Raw genomic sequence first — 20589 nt, 5'->3', positions numbered from 1 at the left:
CCTTATAATTCTGAGGGGATGCTGGAGGGGGATTATATATCATCAGTCAAATAAAATAAATGCACTTCAAGAATTGCGACATAAAGTATTTATTTATTGTTTAGAAGGTAATCAATAATTCTGAAATCACATAATATCAAAATAAGAAAAAAATAAGAACGTAATAATATTTTATCCTCAAACACAAATTAAAATTGAAAAAATAATTAAATTTTCTCTTTTCTTTGATAGACATGTTTTACACACATTTAGGAATATTGAAATCGTAAATTTATTTATCTTTCAACCTAACCTAACCTGACAATTTCATATATCCAATTCTAAAGCTATGAGTTATTTTCAACACGAAATCAATTTACAAACACTGTTTGTTTACATTCGACAACAAACGAATTAAAAAGTAAATATGGCGGCGCGGGGTATATGTATATATTGTACGTCGCTTAACTTTATGCAAGTCTCTTGCCATTGCCTCATCGCTGCCAATAACAAAAATTTCCATAAGTGAATCAAACAAATACCTTACCTAAAATGATATCAAAGCTAAGTAACGATGTAAAATACTGATCAGTTGAACACTGTCAATAATTATATCTGCTGCTGCCTTGGTTTTGCAGTCTGATTGACAAGTTGGTTGTTAAGCCAAAATTAACCAGATTTCTTGCCAGAATTGCAGCTTGCATGCAATAAAAATGGCACCAAACCGATGATATTGCAAGTGCGAGATCTTGCATCAAACAATCAGCTGAACTTCTCTCTCACTCCTTTTAAAAAGTCTAGAATGTGGGATGGCTGTAATAGCCAGAGATCTTAGTCTACTATTTCAAGGTATAGTGCTCTGGAGTATGTAGATAAAGATTTCGTCTGTACAACAAAATATGCACGCCGTATTATCTGCTAAATCTAGCGTCTTCAGGTTTGTTGAGGCGATAGTGACCCGATAGGACGTCTGTTCGTATTCGTAGATTTTTCTTACTTAGGTTGATACATTCAGCAGATCCTCTCTGATTATAGTTTCCCAGAAGAGTCTTTGCCTGTCTCAGTCCCAATAATTGGTGCATCGCACGTTATATTATTGCGCCATGTTAAGAAGCCTTTAACTTCTAAGCAATATGTTAAGGTTCAGAATCTTTTAACTAAACTTTTTACATTTTATAAGAACAAGATTTCGATATATGAATAGTGAATATGAGATTTTCTAAATAAGAAATAATGTAATCATTAACAATGTTTAATTTCCCACAACAACCCTCTTTAACGTTGTTACGCTACTGGTTATGATTAGTTTCCGAATAAATTTTATACTATTTGCAGGTGTTAGTCAGGATACCTCTACATGATTGTTTATTCATAATTATAATCAGATGCAGGTACCTGCATATCTATCAACAAAACTAGCACTGCTAGAAAACATTTCTCATCCTGTACTTGTTGAACTACGATTGTTATGTTGTATAGAAATCCGATGATGAGTCGAGTGTTTCTCCTTGTGGCGTGATTGGATTTTTATCCAACATGAACCTTTTATAGAAGGACACAAAAAAGCTACACACGCACGGTAGAAAATTGAGCGTTGCCGCTCACGATGAAATCAACTGTGTAATTTTAAAAGTTCAAAACACATTGAAGTAATGTTTAAAAACGGTAGATTAAACTAACCGCTATATGTAAATGTACATTTGGTCAGGTACGTTACTATTTAAGAGGCGTCAATAGCATAAACTTAGCGGAGACATGAATACTGAAATCATCTGAGAAATCAGACAGAATAAAAATTCAATGAACCACTGGTGGAATTCTATAGAAACGAGATATAGTAATTCATCAAGCAATCTCACCAAAAGTGAAGTTAAATATAAAAGGATATCTAGCTACAAGACAACCATTTTCCACATTTACTTTAGTGTACTCGATTTGTCTTGTATTTAACACACTATTTTAAAAAACATTTACTAATTATTTAAAAAGAGTTTAAGCATATAATAATCCTCAGTCAAAGTTTTCTTTAATTTGTCAACCAGTGACTGATCTTTAAAATCGCATCATCCAATCGAAACAACAGTAGAACCTCCCTCGTAATTGCATGCTCACGTATCTAAGAGAGTTTAACTTAAAAGCATTTCACAATTTGTTCAAAGACAGTCCTTCCCGGCGAGAAATGTTCTTATCCATTACTTGTTGCTCTTAGTTCCCTTCGAAATTCTGTTCAATAGCTAGAAAACATATATATTTTTCAAAAAATTCAGTCACTACATCCGCGCTTGAATTCATATCTTCTCTGCCAAACAGGAATCAGAAGCCATCATGTGAAAGTTTTAAAACCGTAGGAAAGTCTTTGGACAATATACTACAAATTGGCTGAACTAGCATTCTTTCAGTCTTTATCCATTCCTTAAAAATGTTCAAAGTGATTGGCACCTAACTCCATTCCTTTTTATGATGACCGGATTACGGTTCTGAATAACTTAATGAGGCGGTTCGCTGCAGGCGAAATTCTTCAAATTTATTAAAGACATTTTCAAAAAAAGTCATGCTGGTCTTTCGTAAAGATTTTAGATGTACAGGGTTTCCAAACTATTGAAAAAATATCTCTTAGCATTCAAATTAACTAAAACAGTGTGTTTCCTTAAACCTAATAAGACTGGCAACGTTCCAGAACAATATATACAACTGTTGTCTGAAGCATTTAACATTTTGTTGACTGCAAACTATTGGAAAACGCAGACAGGGCATTTATAAATATTCTAAAAAATCACTCTAAATAAGATGAAAAACTATACCAGGTGTGATAGAGTACATGATTTTTGGATGGAATTTATTGGAAACTGTAGTTTAAAAAAAGTAGTGCAACTTCATCATCATAAAAGTGTACTAAATTCACGAAATTTCAACCGGGAAAATTTGAAAACCAACCTGTAAAAACCGAGAGAAAGTAGGGCATTTGATTTTTAATGTTTACTAGACTGAATTTATAAAGCATCTTTTACGATATCCTTGTTTCTAGATATTTTCTTCTAGTGATTATAAAGATACTTACAAAAGTATCAAAATAACACTTCTAGTTCTCTTGATTATTCTTTTTACTTTAATTAAAAAAGCAAATGTTTTCAAAGTTCAAATTTTCACCAGGTAACAGTAAAAAACTACTTTTCTGACACCAGTTAGTTAACTAGTATAAATATACATTTGTATCACCAATTTTTTTTATTAAACACCAAAAAGTTAATCAAATTTTTTATGGATATTGATTTAAAAAAGGGATTATATCTTGTATTTATCTAAGATACTGATATCCACAGACAAATAGGCTATATAAAAATTCTAACAGTATGTTTTCTATTTTTCCAGAGGTCCAGACAGTTCCGTCTTTAACAGAATTAGCAGCAAAATGTGTAGCATCTCATATCCCATTTGAATTGGTGGAACATGTATACCCACCAGTACCAGAACAACTTCAACTTCGAATAGCATTTTGGAGTTTTCCTGATAACGAAGAGGATATTCGACTGTATTCCTGCTTAGCTAATGGATCAGCAGAAGAATTTTCTAGGGGCGATACCCTACACAAAAATCATATGGTTAAAGATCCGTTACAAATTGGTAAACTTTTTTATTAATAGTATAAATATTAATAGAAATTTTGTTATATTTTGACTACCACTTTTTTAGTTAGTGATATTGTATTTGTCTTTAACTATACCAGCTAACTTCAGCAGGTGGAACTGGAATTGTACGGGTCCAGAACCAAACACTCTGAAAGCCTAGGCAGCGCAACAAGTATTTTTCAAGCAGAAATCTTTGCAATTGAAAAATGTGTTCAGTTCAATCAATAGAGAAACATCGCAAATAGAATATCATCATCCTGTCTGATAGTCAAGCGGCCATTAGAGCTCTAAGCTCCAATATTATAAAATATAAACTCGTTTGGGATTGCCCTGAAAATTCTACGAGCTAAGTAAAAAAAAATTAAGTTAACCTACTGGGACACTCAGGAGCGAAATTAAATGAAATAACTGATAAGCTCGCTAAAACCCTTCATGGAATGAACACTCCTATGTTATCAGCGTCAGAACAATGGAAAAAGCACTGGAAAAGAAGGTAGCTAGGAACAAAACCAATTATTGGGAAAACCTACAGAGGCTGACACAAACAAAGACTCTTCTTGGAAACTATAACCAGAGAAGATCTGTTGAATGTATCAACCTAAGTAAGAACAATCTACAAATACTAACACCTGAAGAGGCTAGACTTAGCAGATAATGCAGTGTGCAGATTTTGATATTGATATTTTGCATAACTATAACTTGCATAGCTGGTACTATAAAAGGAATTATAAATTTAAAATGTTATGCCTCAATTAAAATTGAATTTGTAATAATTTTTTTCAGGTTTTCATTTATCTGCTAGTGTTCAACAGGCACCAAGAAACACTCACAATGTCGCTGTAACATTTGACAGGCGCAGGATCTCATCTTGTAACTGCACATGTACATCAACAGCATATTGGTGCTCGCATGTTGTTGCTGTTTGCCTCACTCGAATACACTGGGTAATTTTCTTCAACTTATTACCTCTTAGACCTTTTTATTTATATTCTGTGATTGTTTGTCTTGATTTTAGGTCTACATTAATTTAAAAACAGATAAAATCTTGACATTTCAACCTACTTTGATAAGGATTGAAGATTTTATCTGTTTTTTAATAAAATTTCAATTGAAGGAGACCCAAAATCAAGACATATAATCACAAAATATACCTAATTACCTGAAATAATTATGTAATTTATTCAAAAGGATTTGTAAAGCTACAATAAATATGTTACTTTTCTTAAAAAGTTATCAAGAACCAAATGATTAAGCCATAACATAACTTTTTGATTGAATTATAAAATATTACACATTGTATTCGAACGTAATTCATGTTATCTTGTTTTCCTTAGCCTCATCTTGTGACACTTCGTGCTCCAGTATCTGAATCTTTGTCGCGATTACAACGCGATCAACTTCAAAAATTCGCACAATACCTCATAAGTGAACTTCCTCAACAAATTCTACCTACAGCTCAGCGGCTTCTAGATGAGCTCTTAGGCTCTCAACCGTCAGCCATCAATTCAGTTTGTGGAGCTCCTGATCCCACAGCGGGTGCATCTGCGAACGACCAAACATCTTGGTATTTGGATGAAAAAACTTTACATGATAATATAAAGAAAATTCTGATTAAATTCTGCGTACCTGCGCCAATTGTTTTTAGGTATTTATGTTTTTTATTATAATTAATTAAAATGCTTATTTATTCATTTTTTTAATTCTATTCGGTTTTTTAAATTCACGTTTTTATGTTTGTATCATTTTTTGAGGATATATTATCTCAAGGTTGTTTACCAATGTCCCACTTTTCTAGAGGTTTCCACTCTCTCATAACTCATTGTTTAGTAATACAGTATTGGAATATATTTTGCAAAATATAGTAGTTTAAATATAAAATTTTGAAAAATTTACTTCCAATCTACCAGCATAAATTTCAATAGACTGTTGAGGTTTATCCACTGGATTCCTACACCACATGTTACATAGAATATTTTCCAATGTGGTACATATGATAGTGTTGTTAATTCATAAACCTACTTGCATATTTATTAACAAGTCTATTGGACAGAGAGTCTAATCTAGATTCGAAAAAGCTACTTATGTCAAGTTGAATAGTTACTTAATAGAAAGTGATGTAATTTTCTTGCAATATCATTAAAAAAGTTCTTTTGTTTAGTATCTTATTTTTCCGAATATTTTCCACTGAATTGTACTTTTACTGTGTCACATTAGAATTTCATAATTAATATCATTTCTTTCAGCGATGTCAATTATTTGAGTACGGTAGCTCCACCTGCTGCCGCAGAATGGTCGTCCCTTTTGCGTCCATTACGAGGACGAGAACCTGAGGGAATGTGGAATCTTTTAAGTATCGTCAGAGAAATGTTTAAAAGGAATGACCGAAATGCCATTCCACTTCTTGAAATTATTACCGAAGAGTGTCTTGCATGTGAACAAATCCTCATCTGGTGGTTTAATACAAAAGTAAGAACATTTATATAAATAATTATAATGCTAAATTTTGGAAAAACCTATGGTACAATATTTGTTAAGGTAGATTCTCATTGACATAATACTTTGAAAATTCATAGGTGGCACTATTAAGTGGAAACTCTGGATATGGTGGTAGCGGAGGTGGTAAACACAATAATGTCAACAGTAATACGCATGCATCTCAACACGCATGTTCTTCTCTTTGTGATGAGGTTGTTATCCTTTGGAGATTAGCAGCGTTAAATCCAGGATTGGCCCCATCTGAAAGAGACATGCTACATAACCAGGTGCGTTTATTTATTATAATACAAATTAATTAAATTTTTCACAAATCAGTTGAACAATTACATCGTTATTAAAAATCTTTGATTTTATTCTTTAAATTATTTTCAAAATAAAACATAATTTGAATGCTCATTCGTTAAGATTTTTTATATAAATAATTTTGATTTTGATTTTTTGACAGTTTACTACTTGGCATATGAAGACTCTTGAAAAAGTGAGTAAATGTCGCAACACTACATCAAGTTCTCAACAACACTATAAGAATTCCTCCACATTAAAGATGGATTTAGAAGTTTTCACGGGATTCAAACCAGCCATAGAGGCATGTTACCTCGACTGGGATGATTATCCAATGCCCGGAATTACATATACTCAAGATATAAACCCTATGTACCACTGCCCATTTACTTGTTTTCGACATGGAGCAGATACCAGTAGAGGTGAAAGTCAAGTAACACAGGTATGATAGGATAATATCTGTTCAATATATACATATATTAATAATAATAATTATAAGTTTATAATTTTGTTATATATGATTGACAATTTTTTCACGTTAATCTATTTTGACACACTCTATAGTATTTGTATATTCATTAAATCAGCAAATTCATTAGGAATAAACCCCAAATTCCAACTGAGATTGTTTAGAAATTACTTATTTTGTAGGTGAATTCCAGTAAAGCAGTACTTAATTGCGAACACCCTCACGTCCATACAACACATTCCCACCATCATCATCATCACCATCACCATCACCACACACATATGAGAGCAGCTCCAAGGTATGACTTTATAAGTATGAATCCCATGGAATATCCACCACATCCACAACTCAACGAGAGGGATGGGAATAGATCAAGCGTCAGTAGCGAGGGCTTTTGTGAAGTAAGTTGTAAACATATTCGATTTTATTTAAATTTTTATAGCTGGTCTGCTGGTGTAGTAGTATATGAATAATCAATTTAATTTTTATAGGTTGATGATGACATGAATATTCTTCAAGAAAGTCGTTTCAACGATTCTGATTCACAAGAAGGTGGCGGTAGCGATTCATCAAGTAACAGTAGTCAAGAATGTCGAACGCCTCCAACAGCACAACATTCAATATCCATTGATAACGAAACAAACAAACAAGTACCAAATGTTTCTATACCTACTACTTCTGTCTCTTGGGCGCCACAACCCCAACTAACACCAATATCCAGGAGGGACTCTAAAGATGATTCAACGTCCAGCTCTAATTCAGATTCTCCTCAATCTGGCGATGAATATAATATGTACTTTTACAATAGGTATGTTGTAATTTTTTTGGTTTTGATCCAACAATTTACAATAAAGTTTTAAATGACTTGAAGTGCGAAATCTATACGGTAGTTATTTAAATTTCATTCAAAACTAAGAAGTTCTAATGAAAGCTCCAAGGAGGGTAGATATATGCCCCTTGAGGTCTATTGTTCAAACTATTTTTGCATATGTTTCTTTCCCTCCAAAGAATTTGTATTTGTCAGATACTGTTAGACTTGATCTCATCAGGTATTTCTTGGGGTATAAATGTCGTATAAAGAAGATAACAAAAAGGTGTAGCATGGCCAAGAAAGATTGCTTTCCTTTCAACGTCCTCCTTGCGAAACTCTTTCCTGCAGGAATATATTACTACACCAAACAAAAACTTTGGATATTTGCATTTCTTTCTAGACGAGTGTGTTGACTTCTATTTTCTTTTTCATTTCTTCTGATTTCTTGAAGCTTTTAGTAGAATGTTCATGTCAGCCTTCAGTCTTTGATATGGAAGCTCAGTGCTTTTACTAATGTTTAAATATCAGAATGAACTGTTTCACTTTTTTGCTAGTTTTCTCCCTGGTTTATTTCCACACATCTTTCTAGTAATGATGAGAATTCCGCACCAGCCCCAAATACTCCAATGCTAGCTCATGTGATTATATACTCCATTTATAGGTATTTCTTTAGAAAGTTTGGGTCCTTTTTTCAGCCTTTCTTTTGATTTAGCTTACGTTCCTAATCTTCTCGTCACTGCAAATATTAAATGATGATACATACTTGGTTAAGGAGAACCAGGCTTTCTAATTTTTTATCCTCATTAGACGAACTTTGCTTAGATTTCCTAAGTATGGGATAATAATCTCTCCATTATGATGAAGAGTTACGTCAATATTTCATATCAGTTTTATCCCCAAAAATATAAGTACATTATGATTTTATCAATTAGTTTCATGGATTTCGAGAATTGATAATTATTTTTGTAGTTTTGAACTTTTGCAAATTACAATAGCGTAAACAAAAGCAGTGGTAAGCGACCTGCCTCCAATTTCACAGTTATAGTAAGAACCTCTTTATCTTTAGTATTATTTTGACTACACTGTCACACTGCATATGCCCAAAAATAAACTCTTTCTATTTATTTATAGCAAGGATATTGGATTAATAAATTCCAATGCCCAGATAAATCCAAAAGTGGAAGAAACTGAAGATAAAGCTGGAATGTTCTCTAGCATAAGAAAGTGTGAAGATCCTTGGGATGTTTTATTTGCTAGAGCTGAGGGATTGCACGCCCACGGGCACAGCAGAGAAGCTTGTATTTTGGGCGTGAAACTTGCTGAGGAGTTGCTCATGAATCCGCCCGACTTAATGATTGAAATTCCTCCTGTACCTAAGAAAAAAGGTAATTAGACTTGATTTACCTAAAAATGGCGTTATTTTTATTTTATTATTTTAATTTATGTCCATGGAATATGCTACAACCTACCTATTATGTTTTGCAGGAAAGAAACAACAAGTGAATCCTGCAAGCCATCAATTGAGCTGTTTAGCATCTGCAACGCTATCAAAATGTGCCTTTTTATGTTCAGTTTTAGCAGAAAACAGTGAACACTACCACCTAGCTTTTCGCGTTGGTATGTTCGGCTTGGAAATGGCTCGACCTCCTGCCAGTACCAAACCTTTGGAAGTCAAATTGGCAAACCAAGAAACTGACTTGGTAAATTATCTAATTGATTTAATAAAAACAAATTGAATTATGTATATATTTTTTTTTCAACAGGTGAATCTTTTGAAAAGAATACCCTTAGGGCATAAAGAGCTCCAAGTTCTCAGGGAAAGAGCGGAACAACTTAAAGAAGGTACTTTACGTTCAAGAGGAGAAGCAATGCTACCAATAATGTTGGCCAGTTTTATCTTTGATGCTCTTGTTATGCCTAATATTACTGGTAAAGATCGATCAAAGATTCTTAATATGAGACTACCTACAGATGAACTTTTGGGTATGTTGTTTATTTGTTTATAAAAAATCATATATTTTACAACCTATTCATTATGTCATAGGATTTGAAGCAGCGGTTGCAGCTCTAGGTTTAAAAGCTAACGTTTCTGAAGCTGATCATCCGCTCCTTTGCGAAGGCACTCGACGTCAACGAGGTGACTTGGCTATCGCCCTCTTAATGCTATACAAAGATGATTGTTGGAAAATAGCAAGGATAATGGATAGATTATTAGATAAAGAAGTACATCAATTGATGAAAACGCCACTCACTGGCTTATACTATTCTAGCAATCCACCAACCAAGAGCCAGTACTTTAATTTGAAACGAGAAGACTGTGATAAAGTAGTCGCTCCCATCAGTCCGTTTTTGCCACCCACAGAGATGATGTCGACTGATATGGGTATGCTACCTTAATAAATTAAATTTTTCCTAACAAATATACTCACTTAATTTTGTGTGGTTCCAATAATTATTATATGTTTCAGCTTGTTGTAGTAGACCGCATAGTGCAACCAGCGCGGAGCTTGAACAGAGCATGTCTAATCTTTCGATAAATCCCCAACAAGGATCGGTCCAACAAGGCGCCATAACTAGGACTAAAGATGGACGTTACAAAGGAAAACGAGCATATCCTTCCATTCCTAATCAACCGTCCGAAGCCGGTGCTCATTTTATGTTTGAATTGGCCAAAAACGTTCTTAATAAAGCTGGTGGAACAAGTAGTACATCTCTTTTCACTCAGGCATCTACAAGTCAGAATCATCATGGACCCCACAGAGCATTGCATATGTGCGCTTTTCAACTCGGATTGTATGCTTTGGGATTGCATAATTGTGTTAGTCCGAATTGGTTGAGCAGGACTTATTCCTCGCATGTATCGTGGACAATAGGTAAACTAAATTTTTAATTTCTGAATAATATTTTGTTCCTCTCAGTGAAATATTATATATTTAGCGAAATGTAAATTGTAGTGGAATAATCCTCATCGGTGCAGGTAGCAGACTGTTGGATTACATAAGTTCTAGTGGAGTAATCCTCATAAGTTTTAGCATTGCAGGTTGTAGCCTTTTATTATGTGAATTGCAAATAAGTGATCCTCATGAACGGTAAAAGTAGCAGTCTCTTTGATTCTGTAAATTGTATTAGATCTATGTTAATCACAGATTATGATTCAAGGGTTACTGTTGGGGTTTTGCGCAAATTGTATTTATGACAATGTCCGATATTACAATGCATTTACGACGCATGTGACAAAAAGTTTGGGCTGGATTGTTTTTGACCATTCTCTGTTTAGTCTTGACCTTGTTTATAGTAAATTTTATTTGTTTGACATATAAAATCTTTCTTTACTGGCAAGAGATACAATAGTAACTGGAAAATAGTGTGGAGGTAGGGTCGGTTTTGTGCATAAAATTTTTTGCTGTATCTGCTTTTTTTTATGTGAAAAAGGAAACTTCAATAAAATTTTAAAATTTTACAAAAACCTCATTATAAGACATCTTATCTTACATATGTATTAAATAATTTATTAGGTCAAGCGATGGAAATAGGTGCAGCAGCAATATCTTTCTTAATAGACACTTGGGAAGGACATTTAACTCCTCCTGAAGCTGCAAGTATCGCTGATAGAGCCTCTCGTGGTTGTGACGTCAATATGGTACGAGCGGCAGCAGAATTGGCACTGTCCTGCCTACCGCATGCTCAAGCCCTTAATCCTAATGAGATACAACGGGCAATATTACAATGTAAAGAACAAAGTGACGATATGCTAGAACACGCATGTCACACTGTAGAAAATGCTGCAAAAGGCGGCGGAGTTTATCCCGAAGTTCTTTTCCAGGTATGTTGAATATATTGTTCTTCAAACTATGGATGATTTAAATGAGAACTTATCTTATTTGAGTTGTCCTATGGCATTTAGACGAATTTTCTTTGAAGAAATGTATAAAAAAGTTGTTTTCAATTATTAATTCATAGGTTGCTAAATACTGGTACGAGTTATATGTCAGGCATACACCTGGAGGTGACCAATTACTGGATAACGATATACCTCACGATCCTTTGATGGATTTACATGGAGCTCTGGTGGCCTTAATAGAGCCCCCAGTTCAACAGGAAGTTCCCCCAGCAGCTCAGCCTGTAGTTGTGACTACTGCTCCTCCATATACAGTAAGTTTCATATTACCATTAATTCACCTATTGAGAAAGTATTAAAATTTTTTGATATTTCAGCATGCGGCTCCACCGGTCGGAATGTATGTGAGCCATTATAATTTCGTACCTCATCCACATCATCCTCCAATAGCATATGGGGGCCCTCTACACCCCCTGCAGGCACCACCTCCGACGCATGTTCAAATGTATCAGTTTCCTTACCCACCACCTGCTCCTCAACAGGCTCCTCCAACAGCTTTCACACCTGTACCAACATCGTATGCAACTTTACCACCACCACAACAGGTAATACTAATTTTAAACTTGGATTGTATACAATAATAATTGTTTCAAGAGATTTGAGCTTTTAACAATTTTACCTTCCTTAGAATTCTACAAGCTTACTTCATTAACATAAGAAGAGGGCAGGCAGGGGGGTACACCGTTCTGGTATAAAAAATATAAAAATTAATACAATAATGTGAAAATTATGAAATTACCTCAAATATTTTGATAATTATATATAAATTATTTTGTATAGACTGCTTTCACAAGTGCGCCATCACAATACGCACAAGCACCGCCGCCTACTCCTGCAGCAGCTGTGTTCGCAGCACCAGCAGGCCCACAACAAGCAATTCCAGTTCAAGGATCTCAACCACCTCCCGTTCAGTATTATGGTCCTACAGTTACCATAGCTCAGCCTGTTCAAGGATTAAGACCTGCTACACATATGTATGCAGCTCCACCGCCAGGCAAGTATTTCCATCTCACATATTTCGGAAATTTATTTAAAACACACAAAAAAAAGAATTTATAAAATTAAAATGTATTTATCTATGTATAGATTTTGGGGTATCATATACACTGTGACCCAAAAGATCTATTGTGTCCCCCTTTCCCTCTGCAACAAAATCTGCAGGTGTTTGTTGAGGTGACAGTGCCCCGATAGAACTCTTGTTGGTATCCATAAATTGTTCTTACTTTGGTTGATACATTCAGCAAATCTTCTCTAGTTATAGTTTCCTGTCTCAGCCCCTGTAGGTTGTCCCAATAATTGCTTTTGTTCTTATCTACGCTCTTTTCCAGTGCTTTTTCCATTGTTCTGGGTCTGATACAACATGAAATTGATCGAAAGTACATTATAAAACAAGAATTCTTATAAAGTTTATTCCATAACTGAAAGCAAAAGGCACTTAGTGCTTATTTTATACCTTTAATTTGGTGAATTCATTATTTAACTATTAATAAAAATACTGTTCTTGAATCTTTCAGAAGCCGTTCTTTGTTCTGTGGTGGATAAAACTATATTTTTTCCCACATAAATATTTTTGTTATAGGGCTTCTTTCTTGTTGACTATTACACTCTATTCTTTTCTATTTTCTTTATTTTCTCAGCAGTTTGTTATCACTATACATCTGATATCTATTTATTCTTGTTCTTTCCATTTAGATTTAGCCCTTTTCATTTGCCTTTCATTATGTAATCTTCCAACTGTTGTATTATTATCCTTTCTGAATATATGCTCATACCATTTGATTCTTTGTGACTTTAATCTTTTACTCACGTTCTTGACTGATTACAATTGTTGTTATTGTAATAATATGTAAAACAAAACTGGTCATTACAATGACATCTAAATTATAGTTTTACACCTTAAATAATGAAAAATCATATAGAGGGTCAATTTTGTGCAAATAAAATATTTTTGATATTTGTTTTCAAAATTGTTGGACAAACCTCAAACAAAATGCTAAGTTCATTTTTTTTCTCTGTAAAAATCTTTCTATCATATATTATATTGTATGTAGCAAACCATAATTGTTTGTTTTGTTGTGACAATATTTATCTAGTATTGTTAACATTTGAACAGTTTGTCTTTTTTTCCCTTTCAAAGAACATCTGCTAATAGGTATTGCAGCCCATCCACAACAAGCTTTAGCAAGACCGCATAGACCTCACCAATTCAATCAAACTCAGCTCAGGTATTTATTAACGTCATATAGAGTCGGAATGTTGGCATTAGAAACACTTGCTAGAAGAGTACATGACGATAGACCGCAAGCAAAATACGCCAGAAACCCACCTTATGGTGAAGATGTCAAATGGTTGTTGAGAATTTCCAAGCATTTAGGTAAGTGAAATAAAGCATCATATATAGATCCTATATTGAACATTCTCTTCACTAATCATGTGTCCTCATTAATTAATTTGTTTTAGGAACCCAATATCTACACCACTTCTGCGTTTGTGTAGTTAACTCGATAGTAAGTCCTTTTGTTTTACATGATGTAGCAATCGAAGCTGCACAATATTTATCGCGGAATAATCCCAGTCTCGTGATGCAACATTTGCGCACTGCACTCACTCCTCTCGTCCAGAAGTGTCAACAAATGTACATACAATGTATGCATCAAAAGTTATATCATTTAACAGCAGGGGATTACGAAGATTTCGTAAGTATAGTTTGCACAGCGAGGGCTGCATTCCAGATCACTCCGGACGGATCGACGCAATTCAAAGAATGGTTGCAATCTATTCGAAGGTAATTTATTTAAATTGAATTTTATAATACTAAAAAAACTCAAATACTACAGATCATCTCACTTCTCCTATTCTCTATAATTAAAAAGAAGCGATTCCATTTTTAGGTGATTTTGGTTTCTGATGTTAGTTTTTGTGACATCGTTTGATTGATCTGTAGTTTTTACAATTTATCCATTTGTTGCCTTTTTTCCAGTTATTTTATCATTTCTTGATCTTATATGCTCTTCTCGCTTTGTTGATTTTGATTCTCTGTATTGTTTCTTTGACATTTTCATTGCTGATTTCCTCCTTTTGTATTTTCTTTTTCTTCCTTTTCTGACATGATGTATGTTTGGTCTGCTTGTCCATCATCTAGCCCTCATATGTTGTTTTCCTACTATCTATATATACTATATCTTTACATTTTTTCATCTGTCTTCTAAATATCAGTTTTGGGTTTCTTCTTACAACATCCTTATTATACTTATTTATTTATATTGTATATTAAATTGTTAATTGATTTGTAGGTCAAAATCTTGTAAAAAAGACTTATGGACGCAGATCAACGCGGCTTTGCAAGCTAACAACAAATGACAAAGGCCTGAAACTCAGGCTTCTTCTTCCTACACTCATCATAGATTAGTTTCCGAAGTTCCAGAAGAACAGGAATTACCACAACCATCCCGCACACCACCACCACCTGTTTTACATCTCTGCAACCTGCCGAAACCTGAGCTAGCTCTTGTCCATCCCATCTATATAACTCACGCTCCTCCATCACTTGCTCTCATCCCTCAACAAGAATCTATTGAAGAACAGCAGCAGTGGCCTCCTCATCCGTCTAACAGTTGACTAGTATTTGAAAACGGGATATTTTATCAAGGTGAGACCATTCTGTATGGAGGTGATGTGGACTTGCCAAGGAACGAGGCGATCATTTATGAAACTAGAATAGGCTACCAAGCAACTTTGCAAGACATAAACAACCCTGGTACTGCCTCTCAAGAAAGTGCAGTTGTCTCATGTAATAATGGTCATAATGAGGCAGGTTCGGAGAGGCAGTTAATGAGAGGATTCTGGAAAATTTGAGCTTCACGTTAAATGTATTAATAGTTTCTAATTAAAATAATTTTGCTTGTAGGGAATTTTTTCTAGAAATTAATTTCATGTTTTGATTTTAATAAAATATACTAAAATACCATTATAAAAAATTTAAATGTTTGTAATGAGTGTTTTTCTATGATTTTTTTATGTAATTTTACTATATCTCAATATTGATTTGTTTATGAATTTTTCAAAATTGAGGAAGTTAAAAAGTATTCAATCTAAATAGTTGTACCATGTACATCAGAGCAGGTCCTTCCGCAAATTATATACTTTAATCATCCCTTCACCAAAACGCATTATAAGAAATCGATGTGATGCAAATTCTTTTTTATGTCTTTTATTTACTGAAAACAGGTGCCTCAAAATAATAAATGGTTATGTAACTTTTTCAACCTGTTAGTTTGCTTTATGCAATATTTTAATCTATTGTAAATATTGCAAAATAAGTTTTCAAAATGGACAGCTGTAAAGGAACTAAAAGAGTGGGAAATACTAAAACTCGAGCTGAAAAATTCTATCTATTAATTTTCTTATAGCTTGAAAATTAGTATTTCAAAATAAAAATACTTTTATGAGTTATTAATTAGTCTTATCTGTTTATGGCTTTACTTACAGTATATCATACCTGCTGTTAGCTGGTTGTTGGATTTTTTTACTAGTACTTAGATGAATAGTTCAGAAGAATCTGCATATAATAGTGAAGAAAAGATCAGGACTATATAATCCCAATTAGGTTTATTCCCTTATCTTGAAACTTTTACTTCTTTTTTCTATTGATATTTTGGTTTAAAATAGTAGCTGTTTCGAATTATTGATGTATTAACCAAAAAATCTATGTGTCAGTAAATAAACAAATAATTCGATATACAACCTGGGAATATCAGAATAGTAACATTATATAATAAGTTTTCCTCTATTTTGAAAAAACGCTGATTTTTAGCAAGTACTATTTCTTCTCCAAACCCAAATACAACGATTTTTATTTATGAATAGGTGTCTGTTAAATTAATTAAGTAGGTTTAATTATAAAATATAAATATAAAAATATACTGGGCTCTCGTGAATTTCGCAGAACTATTTTTCTTGATCTACATTTTCGTACAGAAAATGAGAGGATTTAAAATTAGAAAGAAGAAAGTTATTTACCTTAAACCTTTTTATATGTTTATTACTAATTATAATATTTTATTCTCATACTTCTAAATTATGAAATTATAATACATAACCCAGCAAAATTGAGGCATAATTTCGCTCTTGTAATCTCAAAAAACTTTCAATGAATTTGTGAAAAATTATTATAAGAAGGTGCAATTGTGATCAAAAGATTTCCATATTTTAATGCCTAGAATTAAATTTTGTGCTATTAGCTGACTATATTATTGCTTGGATTTCAATTTTTTAGACCATTGTTGTCGAGTTGTCATTGCAAAAGAGAAAATTCTCTCTTGCAAAGAGAACAAAAGATTTCCATATTTTAATGCCTAGAATTAAATTTTGTGCTATTAGCTGACTATATTATTGCTTGGATTTCAATTTTTTAGACCATTGTTGTCGAGTTGTCATTGCAAAAGAGAAAATTCTCTCTTGCAAAGAGAACAAATGGTACAATTATAATGATTCTAGTCCTTCAACTATATACCTATGAGCATTAAGACTGGACATAACAAGCCTTTAACTTAGTGCTTGAACTCATAGGAATAGGTCCAGGTTTGCATCAATTTACGCCTACAGCACTGACCTAGTCTTTGATTTTTTCCCTATCTAGGTTGCCTACATAGATAAAATGATTTTTAAGTAAATCGTTTCTTGCATTTTTTAAATTTATATATCTTTACAAAGTATTGATAAGTTTACATAAATCTTGAAAAATAATTAAAAGAAGAATTAATTTTGCTGGGAAATGCATATTGTTTACTAATGAAACTAATTCTAACACTAACGTTTTGATTCAATATTCTAAAATCAATTCCAAAAACCATGTAAAAGACATAAATTTTGAACAATTGAAAACTAAAAAAACATAACATTGATAAAGAAAATTTAGCTAGAACATACAGTCAGCTTGACGTTTCGACCTACTTAAGTTTTTATAAAAACTCATATTTTGTAGGACAAAACGTCCACAAAAGATTTTATGCTTTTAAAAGAATTTTTAATTAGAAAAGAACAAAACAAAAACATCGATTTTTCATTCCTTATTACTGCAGGTCATCGAGATTTTGCGCTAATTGAAAACTAAAAAAAATACATGAAACATATTTGTACATTTTCCCCCAAAAAATCCATTTAAAGTGATAGCTCTGCAGCAAAACTGTTGACAAACGTGGAACACAGTTCAGACGGGGCGTAGTTTTAAATTTGATTGTAGTTATCCAAAGTCTATATTCGTTAAATGAACATTAAATGAATTAGTCGATGAAATAAATACCAAAAACGAAGTTTTCGACTTAATGGTGACAAGCTTGAATGATCCGGTCAATATTTAGAACCAAGTTTTTATTGAAACAATTTCAATACGACGCCTTTGATATTTTGGACGAACTTCTACTATTAACCTCAATGACCTATTTTTATCTCCCGTCCATTATTTGGTATTACTTGTTCCTTCTCTTCATTTTTTTTTTCTTCTAATAATTTATTGTTTATCAATATATTTGTTATCTTTCTTGTTTAAGTTTTATATTCTTAAATGTTGTTCTGTTACTTTTCTGAAGTTTTCGTTCTTTTTCTTGCCCCATTTAGTTTTTCTTTCTATTCTTTCCAGATGTTCAACTTCCACTACGTCTAGTTTTGTTTCGCATTTTCTTCCCTATTTTCTGTAGTGTATATTAGAGATGGTTAACTGCTATCAAGTTTTATATTTAATTTTTGCTCTATTTCATAAAAAATTAATTCAAATAACAAGTAAAATTTTTTTACAGTTTGATATACTTTGATCTTTATTAAAGTATTCTGATTTAGAAGCCTAAATATTAGTCATTTTTAAAAACTAACTTGAAAACATTCGCACTATTTATATGTTTATTAACTTTTTAATAAAATAACATTATATAAAAAATTTTTTTAAAATACTCCAAATTGATTTTTTTTAATCCAAAGCAGACGCGATAGAAAGATATATAAAAATTTCAACCACTTCAAAAAAAGTAGTTTCGAGAAAAACGAGTTTAAAGTTTGAGAAACAATTCCAGTAGAATAACTCGTTCCACTCGGCCGGCAAAAACTACTGTATCTTCGGAAATAATGCGAGTTTTTAAAAATCTGTTTAAGCACATATTCTTAAGGGTCTATGCTTTGTGAATATGAAAATTTTTTCAAATTTCTAGACCAGAAAACTCCCTTTGAATTGGAAACTGATTTTATATGAAATCAAGATAACTTTATTAAAACATATTTTAATTGTTACATTCATCTCTATATTTTGGTGTTTGGAATGGTTTTATTTAGTGGTTGTTTAGTTTTTGACAATTCTTTACGTTCCGTTAGATACTGCTGTATCTATTTTTCAGACCTATTTTGCTCCTCTTTCTAAAGCATTACCCTTATTTTTATTTATTTTATCAATCAGTCATATTCAATCAAAGTTTGAAATGTTTATTACTGTCTGTTTTATCTATAACAGCTTTATTAACTTTATTATTTCGACCTACTTCCAATCGTTCGACAACTTGAAATAATAATTACATTTGTTCGATATTTTTGTCTTTTATTGACGATGATGGTACACGAAATCAAATCGTTTATATTATATCTTTTATTTATTAGATAATATTATTTTTATAACAATTATAATTAACGCATATATATCACGGTTACTGTTGAAATAAATCATTTTGATTTATATTTATTGCATAAATAATTTCCAACAAGTATATGTTTTGAAAGTAGTTTTGCTCAATATTTCAGGGATAGTTCAAATTTTTCGGATTAAACGCGTTCAACTAATTTAATTGTAATTTAAAAATTAAAAATGGAAGCGCTCAGGTTATTCTACCATTTCTGCCTTTTCTTAGGTAAAGAATTACTTAAGTAATTTTAGTCAATTTTTTATTTAAACACATTTATTATTATTAAAATACTACTATACATACATCACAGGTTTGTATTTATTTCCCAAAAAAATGCTGGAAAATAGACTGATCTATTTATATGAATCATACTATTTTATGATTAAAGGAAGTTTTTTTCTATATAAATATATATTTTAAAGCAAATCAGCCCTGAAATACAGTTACATTTATAAACCTAACAGTATAAAATGAAGCGGATAGTACGTTCAAAAATAAATGTACTTCATGTATGTATGTGAATATTTTTTGACTGGTTTTAAACATAACATTTGGTAGATTTCATATATATATATATATATATATATATATATATATATATATATATATATATATATATATATATATATATATATATATATATATATAAATGTTATGTTTAAAACCAGTCAAAAAATATTTGACGGGCGTAGTTTTACACTTGGCACAAAGTGTATTATTGTTTTAACTTGGATACCAGAGTTGTTGCACCTCCAGGTTTCATTTGGACAATTTCATTAATATGTATGTATGTATGGATATGTATCAATCCTACTCCTTTTAAAAAATCCAGAATGTGGGATGGATGTAATTATCAGAGATCTTCGTCTATTTAAAGCGCTCCCAGGTATATTGCTATGGCGTTCCTTGGTAATTCATAATACGGGAGAATAATTTCATTAGTAAAACAAAAATAAGCAGTCAGGTGGCAAGGATGATATTATTAGCTCAAAATTTTATGATTCATGCAGATTTTTAAATAACAGTATTCACAAAAACTTTTCCATGTTGAAAAATGGATAAAAACTTTGGAAAATTTGTTCCAAGAATACTCTGAGCAGGTACCTGCATAATTACACTAGACTGGTTACAGTTCCACAATCCAATGTCAAAAATATGTTTTGTTATTGTTCTAGAACTTTCTTTTCGAATGGTTTTTCATTTGCAAACAACTTTTCTCTTCCCCAAAACATTTAGAATTATAAATTATCTCATTCAATCGAGGATTTTTTTAATGAATAATTCTTTCATGTGAATACACCAAATTTATGATATTATTCATAGGTTTTCGAAATTTGCTTCTTGAACACTGTGACCTACCATCATCA

At 32.3% G+C, this 20589-nt stretch overlaps 1 protein-coding gene across 2 annotated transcripts in view; it reads left to right on the top strand.

Moving 5' to 3' along the window:
* LOC130902442 (zinc finger SWIM domain-containing protein 8 homolog) overlaps positions 1-15544 on the top strand; it is a 37549-nt gene extending 22005 nt beyond the window's left edge. The window contains exons 2-21 of one of the 2 annotated variants that reach the window (XM_057814588.1): positions 3349-3600; positions 4389-4549; positions 4940-5250; positions 5849-6071; positions 6179-6367; positions 6547-6825; positions 7035-7253; positions 7344-7660; positions 8795-9048; positions 9149-9363; positions 9427-9646; positions 9708-10046; positions 10132-10536; positions 11179-11486; positions 11624-11815; positions 11879-12106; positions 12342-12555; positions 13714-13935; positions 14022-14346; positions 14855-15544. In XM_057814588.1, coding sequence (XP_057670571.1) covers positions 3576-3600; positions 4389-4549; positions 4940-5250; positions 5849-6071; positions 6179-6367; positions 6547-6825; positions 7035-7253; positions 7344-7660; positions 8795-9048; positions 9149-9363; positions 9427-9646; positions 9708-10046; positions 10132-10536; positions 11179-11486; positions 11624-11815; positions 11879-12106; positions 12342-12555; positions 13714-13935; positions 14022-14346; positions 14855-14921 — 4713 coding nt within the window. In that variant the 5' untranslated portion in view covers positions 3349-3575 and the 3' untranslated portion in view covers positions 14922-15544. Of the gene's footprint in view, positions 1-3348; positions 3601-4388; positions 4550-4939; positions 5251-5848; positions 6072-6178; positions 6368-6546; positions 6826-7034; positions 7254-7343; positions 7661-8794; positions 9049-9148; positions 9364-9426; positions 9647-9707; positions 10047-10131; positions 10537-11178; positions 11487-11623; positions 11816-11878; positions 12107-12341; positions 12556-13698; positions 13936-14021; positions 14347-14854 lie in introns of both variants that reach the window. The other variant, XM_057814587.1, reaches the window with a different exon arrangement.
* The last annotated feature ends 5045 nt before the right edge of the window (positions 15545-20589 follow it).

The sequence above is a fragment of the Diorhabda carinulata genome, chromosome X, assembly GCF_026250575.1.
Source record: "Diorhabda carinulata isolate Delta chromosome X, icDioCari1.1, whole genome shotgun sequence".
In the NCBI taxonomy this organism is placed as follows: Eukaryota; Metazoa; Arthropoda; class Insecta; order Coleoptera; family Chrysomelidae; genus Diorhabda; species Diorhabda carinulata.
The sequence above is the reverse complement of the archived record's forward strand: the minus strand, read 5'-3'. Positions and strand labels throughout refer to the sequence as shown.